The sequence below is a fragment of the Centruroides vittatus genome, unplaced genomic scaffold, assembly GCF_030686945.1.
Source record: "Centruroides vittatus isolate TY-2023 unplaced genomic scaffold, ASM3068694v2 scaffold_149, whole genome shotgun sequence".
NCBI classification, from domain to species: domain Eukaryota; kingdom Metazoa; phylum Arthropoda; class Arachnida; order Scorpiones; family Buthidae; genus Centruroides; species Centruroides vittatus.
This window is the reverse complement of record NW_027122681.1, coordinates 791,613-809,507: the sequence shown is the minus strand read 5'-3', so window position 1 is coordinate 809,507 and position 17,895 is coordinate 791,613. Positions and strand designations below refer to the sequence as shown.

The 17,895-nt window shown below is 36.6% G+C and overlaps 4 protein-coding genes across 4 annotated transcripts; all 4 read right to left on the bottom strand.

Annotated features, from left to right (window-relative positions):
- Positions 1-6,172: 6,172 nt before the first annotated feature.
- On the bottom strand, positions 6,173-7,012 carry LOC136987202 (uncharacterized). Its single transcript, XM_067284892.1, has one exon. It carries the CDS (start codon positions 7,010-7,012, stop codon positions 6,173-6,175), a length of 840 nt encoding a protein of 279 aa, XP_067140993.1.
- A 57-nt stretch (positions 7,013-7,069) lies between these two features.
- Positions 7,070-7,582, bottom strand: LOC136987201 (uncharacterized). Its single transcript, XM_067284891.1, has one exon. It carries the CDS (start codon positions 7,580-7,582, stop codon positions 7,070-7,072), a length of 513 nt encoding a protein of 170 aa, XP_067140992.1.
- A 551-nt stretch (positions 7,583-8,133) lies between these two features.
- LOC136987200 (ATP-dependent DNA helicase pif1-like) lies at positions 8,134-11,145 on the bottom strand. Its single transcript, XM_067284890.1, has 2 exons — positions 11,025-11,145; positions 8,134-9,992 (listed from the first exon to the last, which is right to left on the bottom strand). The coding sequence occupies exons 1-2, from the start codon at positions 11,143-11,145 to the stop codon at positions 8,134-8,136; spliced, it is 1,980 nt and encodes a 659-aa protein (XP_067140991.1).
- A 683-nt stretch (positions 11,146-11,828) lies between these two features.
- Positions 11,829-12,959, bottom strand: LOC136987199 (uncharacterized). Its single transcript, XM_067284889.1, has one exon. The coding sequence runs from the start codon at positions 12,957-12,959 to the stop codon at positions 11,829-11,831; it is 1,131 nt and encodes a 376-aa protein (XP_067140990.1).
- Positions 12,960-17,895: the final 4,936 nt, after the last annotated feature.

The following is a 17,895-nucleotide window of genomic DNA, read 5'->3' as shown; positions in this document are numbered from 1 at the left end:
TTGACCCCAAATATCATTTTGCTCAAATAGTGCCTCAGGTATTTCTTCTGCTGAGATAGAATCAGGGACATTAAGGAAAATTAAGTGCGGTTTCCTGCCCTCTGCCTGTTCGCATTCAATTTTATCAGGGCTCGGGTAAGGCTTGAATTGCGTTAGTCAATAGTTGAAAATCCTTAGTATTCTTCACTCGAACGCATATTCCGTCTCCTTTAATTTTAAAGACAGACTTTACCTGTACTCCCAATACAATGGGGTTCAACCCTTTGTTTGATTGTTTTAGCTACTTCATCCATATTTATTCTGGACCCATTCTCTGTTTGCCTAGGGTATACTAGCACCGCATGGTTGCCCCCCAAGCCTTCTTTGTCAATTTTGTTGTTCAAAGTTTTCTGAATAACAGATGTCGTCTTGCTTTGTTTTAAGTTGGTCGTAAGGACCTCTGAATAAGATAATTGGTTGGGAGCAGTAGTAGTGGGTTGAGAAGTACGATTGTTTCTAGCTTCCTTAACAATGCCAAGCAATTGGTTAACACATCCAAAGAGTTTAGTTACCTTCTCCCGTACTACCATCCTTTGTGGCTTAGTAATGTAATTGCCATTATTTTCTGGCAAGAGACCTAAGATCCCACCTAGGAGCTCACCCGCCTCATGAATGATACAGTCTTCAGGAGTCGTAAATGATTCTTCAAAATTATCATCTATAATAATACTCTGCTCAGAGGCCGTGCACTGAGAAGCCATAGCCGAGTAGCACACAACACTAAAAGCTTGAGGGCAAAAAATGAGTGAAGTGCAAACCCTACTAACAACCTGTGCAACTTGGTGGAGGGAGAGGAGGAGCAGAACTGGCCACCTCCTCAAGAGCCCAGATATACAGAAAACCCTCCGGTTGACACGAAGATAAAATTGGAGAATGAAGACTAACACAACCATATAATGACAAAAACAAGGCATAGAAAGATCAATAATTAATTAATAAATACAATTAAAATAATCTAGAGTACTTAAGTCTACTAATCCGTTAAATACAGTTGAAAATAATTCAACTACCAAAGACAGCTAGAGAATTGACTAATTAAAATAAAAGTTAACTATTTAACCTTATTTAACCTAAAACAAAAAAATTTTAACCCCAAATAAAGCTTAAGTACTGAAAACCCATTTAAAAAAAAAAATAAATAAAAAATAAAACAGAGTGGCAGTTAGAAAAGACCGTTACTATGGCGGGAAAGGCCGTTACGAAGCTCGTTATATATAAAAATATACATAATGAACTAAGCATAATTTAAACTAGTCTAACACGTGGAAAACTTAACAGAACTTTACCAAAATCACCCCTGACCTAGAAAAGGACCCCCTATTTGTGCTCCCAATTCCTGCCCCCCTAACCTTAGGTCCCCACCCTCTTTAACCTACCAAAATTACAAAATTAAAACCCCTCTAACTCCTCCCCTAATTAACCTATCAAAACAATTAAGGTGTCCTACAAACCAGCAAACAAAGTCCTTTCTAACGGTGTACCACACTTGAACCGATATCTAAAATATCTGCTGAAATTACGATCCAAAACAGGAGCTCAGATTGCCACGGCCTCCTATATCGAACATCTATATCAGTCTTTTCTCATCCATAAACACAGCATATTTTATTTAATGAATTAATTAAACCCAAATTAAACAGGTTTTAACACAACTTATGAAAAGCAAAAGACAAATTCATTGCTGTATCTATTGTGAACAAAAGGAAGCATTAACAACAAATTTTAGCCAAAAATGAAAATGTGTGCAATAACAACACCTGCCGGCACTAATATTTAGTGGGACTGACCTGGCCTTGATTACCCCACAGCACTTTTAAAAAATTTTAAAAGTTTAAAGAAATAATTGTTTGAAATAGGTTAAATAACTTGTATACTGCTATATAACAATGACATAAACACAGCTAATTTAACCTGGAGAGACATTTGATTAATGGAACATTTTTTAAAACGTAACATTTATGTTCAACCTGAAGATCCAGCCGAGGATCGATAACATCAGTCATTATAAAAATAATAAGCGACTGCAGAATTGTTCAGAAGATACAATACTTCAAAGAAGGTTTGGTGCTATAACAAAGGTTCTGTGTTATCCAAGGAAACCCTATAAGCAAATATACTACAGTAGAGCGTCGATAACTGGAACCAATTGGGAACTGGGGTCGTTCCAAGTAGTGATTTTTTCCAATTTCCGATTATGTACGAAAAAATATATTAACCTGTCCGATGTTCAAATTTTTCTTTGTTGTGTATTCGCTTCCTGTTGAATTTTTCTCCGTTGCGTGTCGCTTCCTGTTGAATTTTTCTCCGTTGCGTGTCGCTTCGTGTTGAATTTTCGTCGATTTTAAGCCTAACGAAAATTTTTATAATAATAATCGAGGCTATCATATCGTTAAAAATTATTTCTTTATTTTGTACAAACAAAATAAATATATTGAAGAATATAAAAAACATGAAAATTATACTTTAGAAGTAAATTTAGTATCAAAAACGTTTGATTCAGCACGACACAGTCCGACTGAAAATCGTTCCAGTTTCGGGCCATTTCAATTACTGATGTTCCACTTTTCGGCGCTCTACTGTACTTTTCATAACATGAATTACAAAATGATTTGTTTCTATCACATTTTATCGTTAAATGTAGTGCGAGATAAATCATTCATATTAAAATGTAATTACAATAACATATGTTCTTACTCCTTAAAGAATTATACTTATAGTTATACAATAATTGATTTAAAAATGGTTGTTCTTGTGTATGATTAAATTCAATAATGCATAAAAAAAGGCTTAAAACTGAAACAGTGGTACTTTGAATAATCCACAGTTCAAATGCTAAATTTAAGAGAAATTCTGACCCTTAGTTTGAATGTTGCTTCTCCGTTCAAATGCACTCGCTACGTAAATGCCATCTCTTGTGTACCCAAGTCGTCTCTCAGTCTTGCTGTGAAAGCATTTGTTGCATTAAATTTGTCTGTTTTCAGTGTTTGTTTTTTTTTTTTTGCTTTATTTTTGATGTTTGTTTATATATATATTCCTTATATATTAACCACAGCATCCCAGAAGTGTAGAAGCAATAAAGCCTACGAGGAAGACTGTATTATCAATGATTGAGGTGAAAAACACTATTGTAAAACATGAAAACAGTACATAGACAGATATGCAGCAGATCTGGTGGCCATATTTAAGATGCCAAAATTGATAGTGTGCATCACTCTTAAGAACAAAGAAGCCATAAAAGCAGAAAATGTGGCTAAAGAAATGACAGCATTGACTTCCAGGAGTTTGCATGTTATCATGGAAATAGAAAAACGCCTCCTAGTGTGAAATTAAAAACAATTGGTTGGTGATATTAGTGAGAATGCCAAGTACACTACACAGACCTTGAAAAACAGATCATCACTACTACTCATTAAGATACAGTAAATGCGATTTTAATTTTATTATACAATATTTATGTATTTTATTTATTGTTCTCGTGTTTTTATTTATTATTTAAGGAAATTAGGTGCGTTATTTTTATCTTAAATTACATGTATTTGCTGTTTAAGTTTATCGAAATGGGTTTATCAAAACAGCAGGTAACAGGTGGCCAAGTTATAGATTAATTCACTTTCCATTATTTTTAATGGGAAAAATTGATTTGGAATTCAAACAAGAGAATTAAAACAGCCTCCTGAAACGAATTATATTTGAAGTATGAGACACAACTGTATATCATATAAATCTTTTTATACAGGCTCTTCCAAGAAGAATGCTACCATTTTAAATTATTTTAATTATTATCTAAGAATGTTGTAATGTACATTAACCTGCCATCACAGGAGAGTGAGCACTGTACTCACTTTCGTTTTAAAACACTTGTAACTCAGGCTTCTTGGAAGTTTTGAGGCCAAATGCTTGTCTACCTTCCTTCCCGAGTATTCCCTTCAACAAGATACTGGAATTGAAAATAATAGCCTTCACTAATGCTTTCAGTGCCACCTTTGTTTCAGTCATGTTAGTCAAGTTAATGCAGTGCTCACCATGATAATCCTATGTCTATTTTTTTTGCATTCAAAGTGGTACAATTGTAATTGCAGAGTGATATTAGCGAGGTTGAAACCGAAGTTTTAAATGCAAAAACGTGTATGTCGAACATACGGCGCCACTTTCCTGTAAGCCTAGAAGTTTGGCAATGGCCTTTGGAATGTCGGGCACGATTCCACTGACTATCCAAATGCCATTGTCAAACTTCTAGACTTATAGAAAAGTGGCGCCGAACGCCCGACGTACACGTTTTCACGTTTAAAACTTCAGCCTCAACCTCGCTATTGTATATACGTACTAAACATGAAACATGATGAAATATTTACAAAATGGCTTGATGAGGAGTCTGAGGAAGAAAATGCAGACAACTTTCTTGCAGACAATGAGAGTGAGGATCTCCATATGAAAATCACGAAAGTATTGAGAAAGAACCCAGATCCTCCACAGGCAACATCAGTATGAAGAAAAAAGTGTGCAAAGCATTGCCCAAAAAAAAAATAGGAAAACTGCATCCAAGAATGTAACATATACTACACTGATCTGCAGATACCGCATAACAATAACCTGCAAACAATGCTATTTAATTCAAATTAAACAGATTCAGAACTTGAATAGAAATTATAATTGTTTAACAATAATTTCAGGTATCATATTTCTGTTCTTTTCGATTCAATTAGCTATCAATTTTCTGTTTCTACACTGAAATTATTTTTGATGTATTCTAACTGAAGTAAAGTAAGGTAAATGTTAAAACGTGTATTGTTCGTAACAAAACTTCCTGATCTAACTTGTAAGTAAAATTTCTCAAGACAAATCATTAAGAATACAAAAATATGTAGGATAAGCACAGCACTCACCCTCAAATAATGGTGTGACGAATTCGACTGCTAGTAATGCTGGGTTAAAACATTGGAAAACTGTCTGTATTTCATACTTGCAATTACAATTTCTCAGCACATGTACTGTACATCTTGCCATATGGCACACATACAACTAACACTCAAATTTTTCCATGTCCCATTGTTAATCCTCCCACCAGTGGCGTAGTGAACATAACTGGCGCCCGGGTGCACGACACTTTATTGGCACCCTCTCCCCCTCCAGAAACACATATAGTTTGTCTTGTGACCATTTGGATGCCCCTATGCGATTGGCGCCCGGTGCACGATACACCCCGTTGCACCCCCCTCGCTACGCCACTGCCTCCCACAGCAGCCATAATTCTATACCTCTACATCCTGCTGATTACACACGTTACACAATGATGAGTGTCTCTCACTTTGCAAACTGCAGAACATAAAATTCTTTCTCTGTTGCAAGTTGCCAATTTTGTTTACTGTGCTTCCTAGGTTTAGTAGATAAGAATTTGTTTAAATGCAAATGGGAGATGAAACTTAAACAGTTACTCTATCAATTGATGTATACTGCATAATTCTCAGATATATTCACTGTTATTTAGAATGATAGCATTCATTTTGGAAAACCCTGTATTTGTAATTTTTAATGCAAAATTACCATCCATTTTATCCAAATTTCCAGTTATCTGAAGTAGTATTGGCCATATTAACTTTGACAATTAGGATACTAATGAGCTTAATAAAGCTGATTTAATTTTTTCCTTTCATAGAAATAATTTAATTTTAAACTTCTTCTAACAATCAAGAAAATAGTATTTTTCTACATAAAAAATTACAGTGAAATGTCAGTTTTAATTACCAGTATAATCATTGATTTACCAGTAAAGTAGGTCTAACTTGAATAAATGCTCAGAGTTTTAAAATTTTACTACTCAGACACCTTATACCTCTGAGAAATTATTAATTTAATATTGCAAACGTTTTCCACCTGTTTCCACAGGTCATCTTCAAGCAATTTTTACTTTTGCAATGTTATCTCGTGCAGGTTCGAATGTATATGCGCAAGATATTTCAAATTTTAAAAACCGTTGGAACATTCCATGTAAAATATAAAATATAAACAATAATAAAAACATTAATAAAATTAATTAAATAAACGTATTGATTCGCTAAATAATAAGTTAAGGGATGTAAGCTGACATAATATATATCTATACTTTATACGGGATGAGGATATGCTGTATGCTTGATTAAATGGGGTGTTTGTCAATCATGAATTTCCACGCAGTTGGCAAATTCGTTGTGTCTTTATAGTTCAAACATCTACCTGTTGTCTCTGATCTGTATATTTCAAATTTTTCCATGGTTAATGCTAACGATGGTGAGCATACTTGTTTGATAACTTTGGCTCCATTCCAGTTAATTACTGATCCCTCCGTTTGTGCCATTCTTGATAAGGTGGTAGTGCAGTGTCTTTTACTGATGTCATACATGTGTTCTTTTAGTCTTTTGTTTAAGCCTCTGTTAGTGACTCCTATGTATTCTTTATTCAGGCCCAATTGATCATTTTCGTATGGTATTTTATAGACCCCAGAGCATTCATCCGCTTTTGTGCTATCTTTGTCGTTCCTGAGGGCACTGTAGATGGTGGGTGCCCGCTTATAAATCAGCTTTGCATTCTTACATTTGGCTATTTCCTTCATTATGGTGGACAATCCTTCTCTGTATGTGAATTTAGTTATTTCTCCGTTTGAATTCCCTTTCGGTTTCTTTTTATTAGGTGTTATGTAAGATTTTATTAGGTTTTCGACTATTGACTTTTTAAATCCTAGGGTTGTTGCAATGGTTCTAATTCTATTCAACTCTAGTATTCTGTCATAAACGTTGGAGCAATAGGCAAATGCTCTTCTAATAATGGCCCTAAATGCCAATAGTTTGTAAGTGGGCGGATCGTTTGATGTGGAGGGAATGTATAGTGGGTCGTGCGTGGGTTTGACATATACTTTCGTGGATAAGGAACCTTCTTTAAATGTAACACTGATATCCAAAAAATGTACGTCTGTTGTGCTGAGCTGTTCCAGTTTTAGCATTAGGCCATCGTTATTCGAATTCGTCGCATTCAAAAAATGTATTTTTTCGTCTTTCTTTCATACAATTAGTATGTCGTCCACATATCGTTTGTATAAAACGATATCATCCTTAAATGTTCTAATAGTAGTTTGCTCCAACTTACGTATCACCAATTCACAAAGTAGCCCAGACATTGGGCTGCCCATGGGCACACCTTTCTTTTGCTTATAAATCTTGCCATCAAAAACGAAAACTGAATGGTAACATATTAGGTCAGCCAGTAGTTTCATGTCTTCAGGACAGGCTGTTATCCTTGGGTCTAATGTGCTGAGGGTGTCCATCAAAGCTTGAAAACATGCATCCAGTTTAATTGATGGATATAGATTTTCGAAATCCATAACTGAAGCAATTTCTTCTTCTACTACAGATATGTTTTTGAGCTCGTTAACCACGTTCAACGGGTTCTTTGTGACATATTGGTTATTCTCAATGTGCCCCGACAGATATCTATGCAGGTTCTTTTCTAGTTTGTAAGTTGGTCCTTTGTGCTTTTCAACCATTGGTCTAATCTGCTTTTTATCTTTATGCATTTCAGCGAATTCGAAGAGTCTCTGTAATTGGGCCTGTTATACTTGTTCCTTTGAGAAATGGAAGTATTGTGGTGATTGGTGATTTCTGTAATTTTTTGACCTTCCTGTCTAGGTTATCAATTATATTTTGATCCACCCTTTCGCATTCTGTATTTCTTATATATTCTTCCAGTGTGTTGATATAATGTTGCTTATCCATTATTACTAAATGTTTGCTTTTGTCTGCTCGTGTCAATATTAAAAGTTGGCCGACAACAACTTAATATTGACACGAGCAGACAAAAGCAAACATTTAGTAATAATGGATAAGCAACATTATATCAACACACTGGAAGAATATATAAGAAATACAGAATGCGAAAGGGTGGATCAAAATATAATTGACTAGCTTACCCGTCGCACGTTGCTGCGATTTCAGAAGAAAGGAAATTCAAGCAAACTCGTTATGATAAATTTCAATTTACATTTTATTATTTTTACTGAAACTTATTATTATTATTATTAATTTTCATCGGGAAAACATTTCAAAGTGTCGTTTCAATTCTATTTATTTATTGGAGTGCTTGTGGATACACGATATGTTTTGTTTTTCTGTCCGGTGCATACACGAATAAATCAGAAGGTTTTCCGACGCATGAGCTGGCCACATACAGTTGTCCATGTGAGAAGCACAAATTCTCCAAATCTAGCCCACACACTTGCAACGATTGTCCCTGTGCTTTGTTGATGGTCATTGCAAAAACGATTCGCACCAGAAACTGCAAACGTTTGAATTCAAATGGCATATCTGTTGGAATCATTGGAATACGTGGCAACAGTACATCTTTCCTCTTGAATTTCCCATTTAAAATTGTAGTTTCGATGACATTGTTCATCTTTTTCACCGAAAGTCTTGTACCATTGCAAAGTCGTGGTGGATTGATGTTTCGAAGAAGAATGATAGGCACACCAATTTTCAATGTTAAAATGTGCGGTGGCATTCCTGGCAAATCTAGTGAATTCAAGAATTCTGTTGGGTAATTGACAATTTCGTCTTGATTCATAACAGTGTCAATGGACTTATACGTTGTTAATTCGCCTGGTATTCTGTTTTGAATGCTGAAGTTGATGTCATTGACATCGTTGTTCTTAGCTGCTAATATAACACGTGCACTGAGCAACTGATGATTTTTGTAATTCCGTGCGATATTTGGGAAAACCTTTTGAATCAATTTGTCTTTGGTTAATGTCATCTTACAAAAGTTTGTTGGCAATGTGATACATTGTGTAGATCTGTCTATTGCCATCTTCCCATTCCCAATATCCAGCAACTGTTTTGCGAAATGTTCGGTGGATACATCATTTTGTAGTTCAACACGCATATTGGTTTTCAAAGCCAATTTCTTTACATGTTGCCATAAAACTGATGATTTGAGGCATGCATTAAGTTCATCGGCGGGTGTTGAACGTGGTATAACTGGCAGAGTTTGTCGAAAATCACCAGACAATAAAATGAGTGCTCCCCCGAAGGGCTGTCCATTTCCCCTCAAATCTTTCTGTGTACGATCAAGCACTTCCAATGCTTTTTTGTGAGCCATTGTGCATTCGTCCCATATGATAAGTTTACATGTTTGGAGAACTTTGCTCATTCCAGAATTTTTGGTGATATTGCATGTTGGCGTCTCAGTGGTTTGCAAATTCAATGGCAACTTCAGTGCTGAATGCGCTGTTCGACCACCATCCAATAGTGTTGCCGCAATTCCAGATGATGCAATTGCCAGTGCAATTTTATTCTGTGATCGAACGGTTGCCAAAATTAGTGAAATGAGAAAAGTTTTACCTGTACCTCCAGGCGCATTTATGAGGTACAATCCGCCCCTTTGATATGTAATTGCTTGCATTATTGTGTCATATACAACATGCTGTTCTGAAACCAACTTTGGAAGATTCGTTTCAATAAATGTACCCAAATCATCGACATCGAAGCATGTTTCATGTTGCAAATCACGATCATAAGCGTCATTTACAGATCGATTCGGTGCACACATTCCCAACTGCCCCAATCCTTTGTTAGCGATTGCCAAACATTTATCCTCGATCGAAACCAACGCCTCATTATACACGTGTGGTGTAAATTGCATGTCCGGATTCTGATTCGTTGCTCGCAAACGATGTAGGATGTCTTCACTCATGCAATCTTTGTATTTTTCCCAAAGATCTTTCGGATTGGATGGGAAACACGTTGTCAATATTATCGCAAATAACGTGCGTATTTGCTGTGGTTGAGCAGTGTTCAATGCATCAGTGAGTGTTGTGTCCCAATGTGCATCGTTTTCAAGATTTAATTCTCGGCAAGCCTCTCGATAGGTCGCACATAATTCACCATTTACTGTTCTCAGTTCTTGGAAGGATTTCGGTCCACGTACGTTAACTAACAGTAATCGCAAGTAAAAAACATTATTGATTGTTTGAATGAACTGTATACAGACGGCCTAACGCGTCGGACGAATATAAATTCGTATAAACGTTGCGAAAAGTTCACTGAGTTCAGCATTATATCCACGTTTGCTTGTCGCAAGTACTTTCGACGAACCTTACTGTCGTCGTCTTCAGGCGAGTTCGTAAATTTGCTGAAAAACTTCAAAAAGAAACAAACCAATGCAGAATGGAACGCATAAAGCTTTACCAAAGCCGTTACGAACGTAAATTAAAAATTCAAAAACATTCGAAAGCCGATTGAGCATCTAGCTCCACGACTAGCGAGGCCGTGCATGCGCAGACACGCGCTTACGCTAATCGTATATTAGATAACACTAAAGCGCGTTTAAACACTTGAATAACGTGACCCAAATATTGGGCAGCTCAAGAGTGGGAGTGTTGCATGCCTCTAACATGGTGGTAAGTAGGGATTCCCAGATGAAAACTGTTTTCCTATCGTTGCAGCACTTGAGCATATGCACTTGCGACCATAGCAGATTGAAACCCTGTTCGAGCGCCTTTTTTGCTAGCTCTGTGGTGTGCCTACCCCTCACCACATCGTCCTGGTGCTCGGCGAGGTGGCTGACAAGCATTCTGGTGGTGGCCCCGATATATCGTGTGCTTATTCCCGTTGCTAGATTTTCCAGTGGAACAGCATAGACCCCCGATTTCTCGAGCGTGGAAAGCTTGTCTCTGTCGTTACACAGAAGCTTGCGCAAGTTTGGAAGTGGAGCTAATGGCAGTACCAGGATATATTTATAAATGTCATACCGATATTTATAAATTCGTATGTCCTTCAAGTGGTTTGCCCTGTTTATGACATTGAAACTTTTTCGCTGATGTATTCCATGTGTAGTATTTTGGCACTTCTGAGTAAAGTAGCGTTTTTGCGAACAAATCATCCGTGCACAATGAGAAGAACGCAGTTAACATAGTTTTCGGTGGCGATAATGCTCTTGCATGTACATTCTTCGTTGTAAAATACACACGCTGTCCATTTTCAAGATGTACTGCCAAATGAACAACTGTTGGATGACGTTCATGAATTGGAAATGAGAAAATACACCAAACTGCTTCATTGCTACTAATGTAGCATCCCAATTCATATTGATCGATTTCATTGATTGGTGCAGATGCATTTTCCCACTCCAAAAATTGCCATATCACTTCCTTTGTTGACATATTTGCAAATGTATTTGATTGATTTCACTGAACTACAATATTCGACATTGATGTGTGCTTTGAAAGTCTTTGAGAGTAATGGCGAATACGGCACAACCCAATGATTATCGACTTCAATTTCATTGTTGCGTACTTTTAGAGTGATGAATTTGCCACCATCTTCAGTTGATCGTCGACGATATCGTGGATATCCATCATTTCCAGTGATAGTTTCGGCGTGTAAGTCTTGTGGATAGCGTTTCGTGCATTTTCCATTCTTCATGCACGGAGAATTGTTGTTGATCGCGCCGCATGGACCATCAATCATGTTGTTGGTAACGACTTTGAATAAGCCTGGATCAATGTTGACATCTGGTATTTCTGCTGAGATGACTACATCAATTTTGTCTGGTGTAATTTTGTCGATCAGCCAAATCAAAATGTGTGCGTGCGGTAATCCTCTTTTCTGCCATTCAATGGAATACATCCAACAGCGTGTCTCTCCAAAAACATGATGTTTGACAATGAAATCCGTCATAGATTTCAACTTTTGTTTGAACACACGTGCAATGATGTCATGGCAATCCGAAGACGATTGTCCAGGCAACAGAAGATTTTTAATTTCTTCTCACGTAGGATTGCATGTGAATGTTACGAATAAATCTGGATGGCCGTATGCGCAAACATAAGTCATTGCATCTTGTGCGTATTCACGCATGTGCCGTGGGCTTCCTGTGAATATAGCTGGCAGTATGACCATTTTTCCCAGTTCGTTGGGATTGCCATCTGTAGCAATTGCATCGCGTAAATGAACATATTCTTCAGAGCGCAGCTTGGTTTGATTCAGTCGAATGAAAAGAAGTCGTTCAGTCTCGATTTTTGTGTACATATCGACAACATATTGATGGAATAATTTCCAACATTTCAAAATGTGATTGCCTGTGTTCTCACGAATCATCAATCGATAAGAATAGTAATTCATGGCACTGACTTTCTTATTGGTCTCCCTATCTGTTTGTAGATTTCTCATTTTGATGTTGAAATGATATCCATCTTCTCCTTGCCAGAATAAAATTGGATATTGCAATGCATCGTATGAGCGATGAGTTTCGGAGACTCGCTGAACATTACCATCTCTGCGATGAAGAACTATATCACGCGAGTTAAATTCTTCGCCAACTATGACGATCGCCACTTCATTAATTGTTGGTGCGTTGTATTGTCTTTCGTGTTGGCCAACTGGTGTTTTGTCAGCTCTAATGACAACTACGTAATCGTCAGCTGGCATTCGCTCGAGGGCCATCCTGAACAGTCGAACTAATTTGTTATGTTGATCGAATAAATTTTGTAATGCAGCAACAATTTCTCGATTAGTGCCGGTATTGAATCGACAACGTTGATCAACTTGTTCATCAGTGGCTCCCATGAAATAAATTTGGAGAAATTTGTGATCTGCATCCAGCAGTGGTAGAAGTGATCCAGTACAATGATAAATTTGCCCTTGCACTTTGAATGTTGGCATGTAATTGTCACGTATGATTTCTGTTGCACCAAACGATGTCATTTGGAAACATGAATTGTACTTGCGTATGTTTGCCAAGAAATGTTTCGACTGGCTTGTGTCACCTGATACCAACCTTGATAATGGTTCGGGTGGTAAACGCAATTCTGGCAATTTCACTTTTCCACCTGCGCAGCACATTCCTGTAGTTTCATTTTTGAATTTCAAAGCATGGCAAAATTTGCATAATTTGTCCATTTTCTCAATAACGACACTTCGATGAAGACTCTAACCATAATCAGCATCGTAATGAAACGCAGCAAGATTCAAATCAGCGTGCCGTGTCCATCTGGATTGAACATTGCGTTCTCAATTCGTTCCTAGTCTTGCTCCCCGTTGGTCAATTGTTTCCTTCGAGCGGGCTTGAGCAGTATGTACTCAATCGGTTTCCAATCTTGATTCTCGTTGCTCATTCGTTTGAGAAAAACGTGCTTGAGCAGTGCATACTCGATTGGTTTCCAATCTCGATTCTCGTTGCTTGTTCGTTTGAGAAGAACGGGATTGAGCAGTGCGTACTCGAATGGCTTCTAATCTTGCTTTCTGTTCCTCATCTGTTTCTGAAGCTCGTAATGCCTTTTTCTTTCGTGCTTGAGATGTAGATCGACCAATCGATTGACGTTTGGGGGGCATAACTGTCGGCGATGCTTGCAAATTCCCTGAGAAAAATGGGAAAAATCAGTATTTGAAAGAATTATTTGATTTCGAATTTATTCGAAAATTATTCAAATTTTTAAATCAATTCAACTCACTGTTAAATGTCTCTCTGTCTCTCTCTCACTACTTCTCACTACTGCTTCTGGTCTACTCTCTTGTCTGACTTTTTCTTTCTGACCCTGAGACTTCTTGAGTCTTGTCTCTGACTTTCTATCTGACTCTTTGATCGGGTTGGAGCTCCCTTTTTAAATACTTCCAGCATCAGAAAGTTTATCATCAGACGATGATTTATATGGTAGTGTTGTCATCGGGTGATGATTTATTGGTGGTTTCGTCATCGTAGCCGAGATGATTGTTTTATTTTGTTGTTTGATAATGACATCTAACTTTTGTAGAGTCATCATCTTGTTGATGTGACTCATCTTTGTTTTCTGACAGCTCTCATCATTATTCATTGATTGCTTTGACTAAGTTCTTCGTTTAATGTGTAAACATTGTAGAAGTGACACTCGGTGCCGTGGAAGGGGGGGTACGATGTTTCCCACTTTTATATTTTTAATCCTTTACAAATTAATTTAATTACTTAATTGCTCCTTTCTGTTTTCCTTGGCATGTTGTCAGTTTTCTGATAGTTGGATAATAAACCGTTTCTACTCTAATTCGTCTCTTTAAACCATTTTAAGTTGATATTAAAATTTGGAAACAGAAGTACCTAGATCGGTAAAATAGGCAAATTTCCTCATACAACTTCGGTTGTTGTTTAAGATACATCTACCTGTTGTCCCTGATTTGTATATTTCAAATTTTTCCATGGTTAATGCTAACGATGGTGAGCGCACTTGTTGGATAACTTTGGCTTCATTCCAATTAATTACTGATCCCTCCGTTTGTGCCATTTTTGATAAGGTGGTAGTGCAGTGCCCTTTACTGATGTCATACATATGTTCTTTTAGTCTTTTGTTTAAGCCTCTGTTAGTGACTCCTATGTATTCTTTATTCAGGTCCAATTGATCATTTTCGTATGGTATTTTATAGACCCCAGAGCATTCATCCGCTTTTGTGCTATCTTTGTCGTTCCTGAGGGCACTGTAGATGGTGGGTGCATGCTTATAAATCAGCTTTGCATTCTTACATTTAGCTATTTCCTTCATTATCGTGGACAATCCTTCTCTGTACGTGAATTTAGTTATTTCCCGGTTTGCATTCCCTTTCGGTTTCTTTTTATTAGGTGTTATGTAAGACTTTATTAGGTTTTCGACTATTGACTTTTTAAATCCTAGGGTTGTTTGCAATGGTTCTAATTCTATTCAACTCTTGTATTCTGTCATACACGTTGGAGCAATAGGCAAATGCTCTTCTAATAATGGCCCTAAACGCCGATAGTTTGTAAGTTATTCAACAAGTACGCTCACCATCGTTAGCATTAACCATGGAAAAATTTGAAATATACAAATCAGGGACAACAGGTAGATGTTTGAACTATAAAGACGCAATGAATTTGCCAACTGCGTGGAAATTCATGATTGACAAACACCCCATTTAATCAAGCATACAGCATATCCTCATCCCGTATAAAGTATAGATATATATTATGTCAGCTTACATCCCTTAACTTATTATTTAGCGAATCAATACGTTTATTTAATTAATTTTATTAATGTTTTTATTATTGTTTATATTTTATATTTTACATGGAATGTTCCAACGGTTTTTAAAATTTGAAATATCTTGCGCATATACATTCGAACCTGCACGAGATAACATTGCAAAAGTAAAAATTGCTTGAAGATGACCTGTGGAAACAGGTGGAAAACGTTTGCAATATTAAATTAATAATTTCTCAGAGGTATAAGGTGTCCGAGTAGTAAAAAAAGTAGGTCTAACTGCCAATGAAAATTGACAACTATCACTGGGTATTATCTATTATTTAGTTCTATAAATTGCTAAATCACATTTAGGTATATTGAGATACATGAGTAGCCTAGTATCAAAACCAGCCATCTCCAAAAAATTCAATTATTGAGATATTGGTATCATATTGAAGGTTATATAATTATCTACAACCTGTAAGCATCAAAACAAGACAAATCCAATATGTAGCATTGTTATTCAGCTTGTAAGGTAAGACACGGTATCAAAATCATCCATCTCCAGCTTGTTTTTGGTTTCAAAATCAAACTCCTCCTCCTCGGCCAGAGGCGCTGCAGCCATGTTCGTGTACTCGTGCAATGCTTACAAGTTTTTTGTAGTACCTATTACAATTTTGAGTTGTTTTGTGATTATCAGCTGTTTTGAAACTCCGAAAACAATCAATTTCTGTTAGGGATGGCTTGCTTATAATTCTGACAATGGTGTTGCAAAAAGCATACATAAAAAGGAGAAAAATGTTAATATAATCAATTGAAATGTCATGACATTTGGAATATAATCAATTAAAACTACAAGAATTTTACTATTGAAGCCAGTGGTGTGGCGTGGGTGTAAGCCGCCCGGGCAGAGGAAAATTTCGCTGCCCTCTCATTTAGGTATTATTATTATTTATTGTGAAATTTTGCCGCCCCACTATGCTATGCCAATGAGTGAGGCATTATGGAATGTTTTGAAATACTCTTAAGGAATACCTTATCTTTAACAATAATAAGAAAGATATATATATATATAGGAAAAGAATCACAAAAAAAAATGAAATGCTGTGTACTCTGTGAGAAAAGCCCTTGGGTGTTTTGATATAAACATTCTTTTACATTATGACATACTGTATTTTTCTGTTTTACTTTATGAAGATTTTATATTGTGTTAGCATCAGAAATTTGCAATAATCAGTATAGTAAATTAATGCTCTAATAAAATTTTAATATTAAATTTACTCATTAATCCTTGTCCGTGGTTTCAAAATCAGCAACTCCATGATTTACCGCCGGAAACAGTCACCTCTATTTTTAAAAGCGTTCGTAATATCTGCCATATTCCATCATCCTTGTTATTTCTATCTTCATTATCAGTTTTATTAACTCTATAGAGTTACTACAAACCTTTCCATAATCAGACACTTTTACTCCCCAAACAGTATTTTTGTAAAGTCGAGAATGGTCTCCTGTCAAGTATATCATTCTGGATTTGACTGGTTTTGGTACTAGGCTACTCAATTTATTTTTGTTTAATACTATGCTAGATTATAAATAACTCTAATGATTTGACATTAAACATAAAAATATATGTAAACTCATTTATTAAAATACATGTAGAATACGTAAATTAACAATACCATATTATAAAATAAAATAAACAACCATTCAGGAACTTAACCACACAGGATTATTACAGATGGAAAACGAGAATATATGCCGAAAAAGTAAAACGTAACAGCTCAACAAATATAGTTTTCCAACAGCGCATTCAAGAAACAAAGGAATGGCTTCAAAAAAACGATGTGGCTCTCTTAAAGGCAGACAAATTGAAAGGTCTTGTACTCATCAAACGAAGCTCGTATAGGGAAAAGTTAAATGAATACATCGATAGCACAGAATGTCATCTTGCCCCGAATAATTACTTGGAAGCATTGCAACAAAGAGTGATAAGATTCACCCTAACTCCTCTAGCGAAATTGCTACATATGGGTGCTGCCACTTTACAAGCTCCCAGGACTCCGAGAATGTTTGCTTTCGGAAAAACGCATAAAACGGGTTCTCAATTACGCCCTGTAGTGGAAAAGTGTAATGCTCCGACGTTCAAGATAGAAAAACTACTTCTTAAATTTATACAAAGTAATATGCAAGTTTTGCCGTTTTCGATCAAAAACTCGATAGAATTGATCCAAAAACTTGAGGATGTTGCACTCATGAATGAGGAGTGTTTGACAGTATTGGATTATAAGGCGTTATACCCCTCAATCAAGCTGCCTCTTTGCTTTTGTGCCTTATGGGACTTTTTATTTGCCAATATTAAGAACGCTGCAAAGTACCACACCCAGATCTTGGAATTAATGGACTTGATATGTCACACATCTTTCTTTGGATTCAAGGACTAAACTTATATACAGGGGCAAGGAGTACCGATGGGTAGCCCTATGTCTTATATACTCTGCGAATTGGTACTCCGCAATCTAGAACACAGTATTCTCCCGATAGTAGAGCATGATATTTTATTATACGTGAGATACGTGGACGACATCTTTATCGTGTGGAAGGACAATCGCAACATCAAAAAGTTTATAGATTTAATGAATCAAAACCCCTATGGTTTAACTCTAGAGTTGGATCAGCAAAGTTATAACAGTGTTAATTTCTTGGATCTCACTATAACATGTGTAGGAGGGGAAATTCGCACGAATGTCTATCGCAAACCGACATCATTCCCAATTGTTATCCCTAAAAACTCCGCAGACCCTGGGCATATCAAGATGGCACTATTTCGCTCGTGGATACAGAGAGCACACACACACTGCACAGATGTTTTGGATACAATTAAAGAACTACAATAC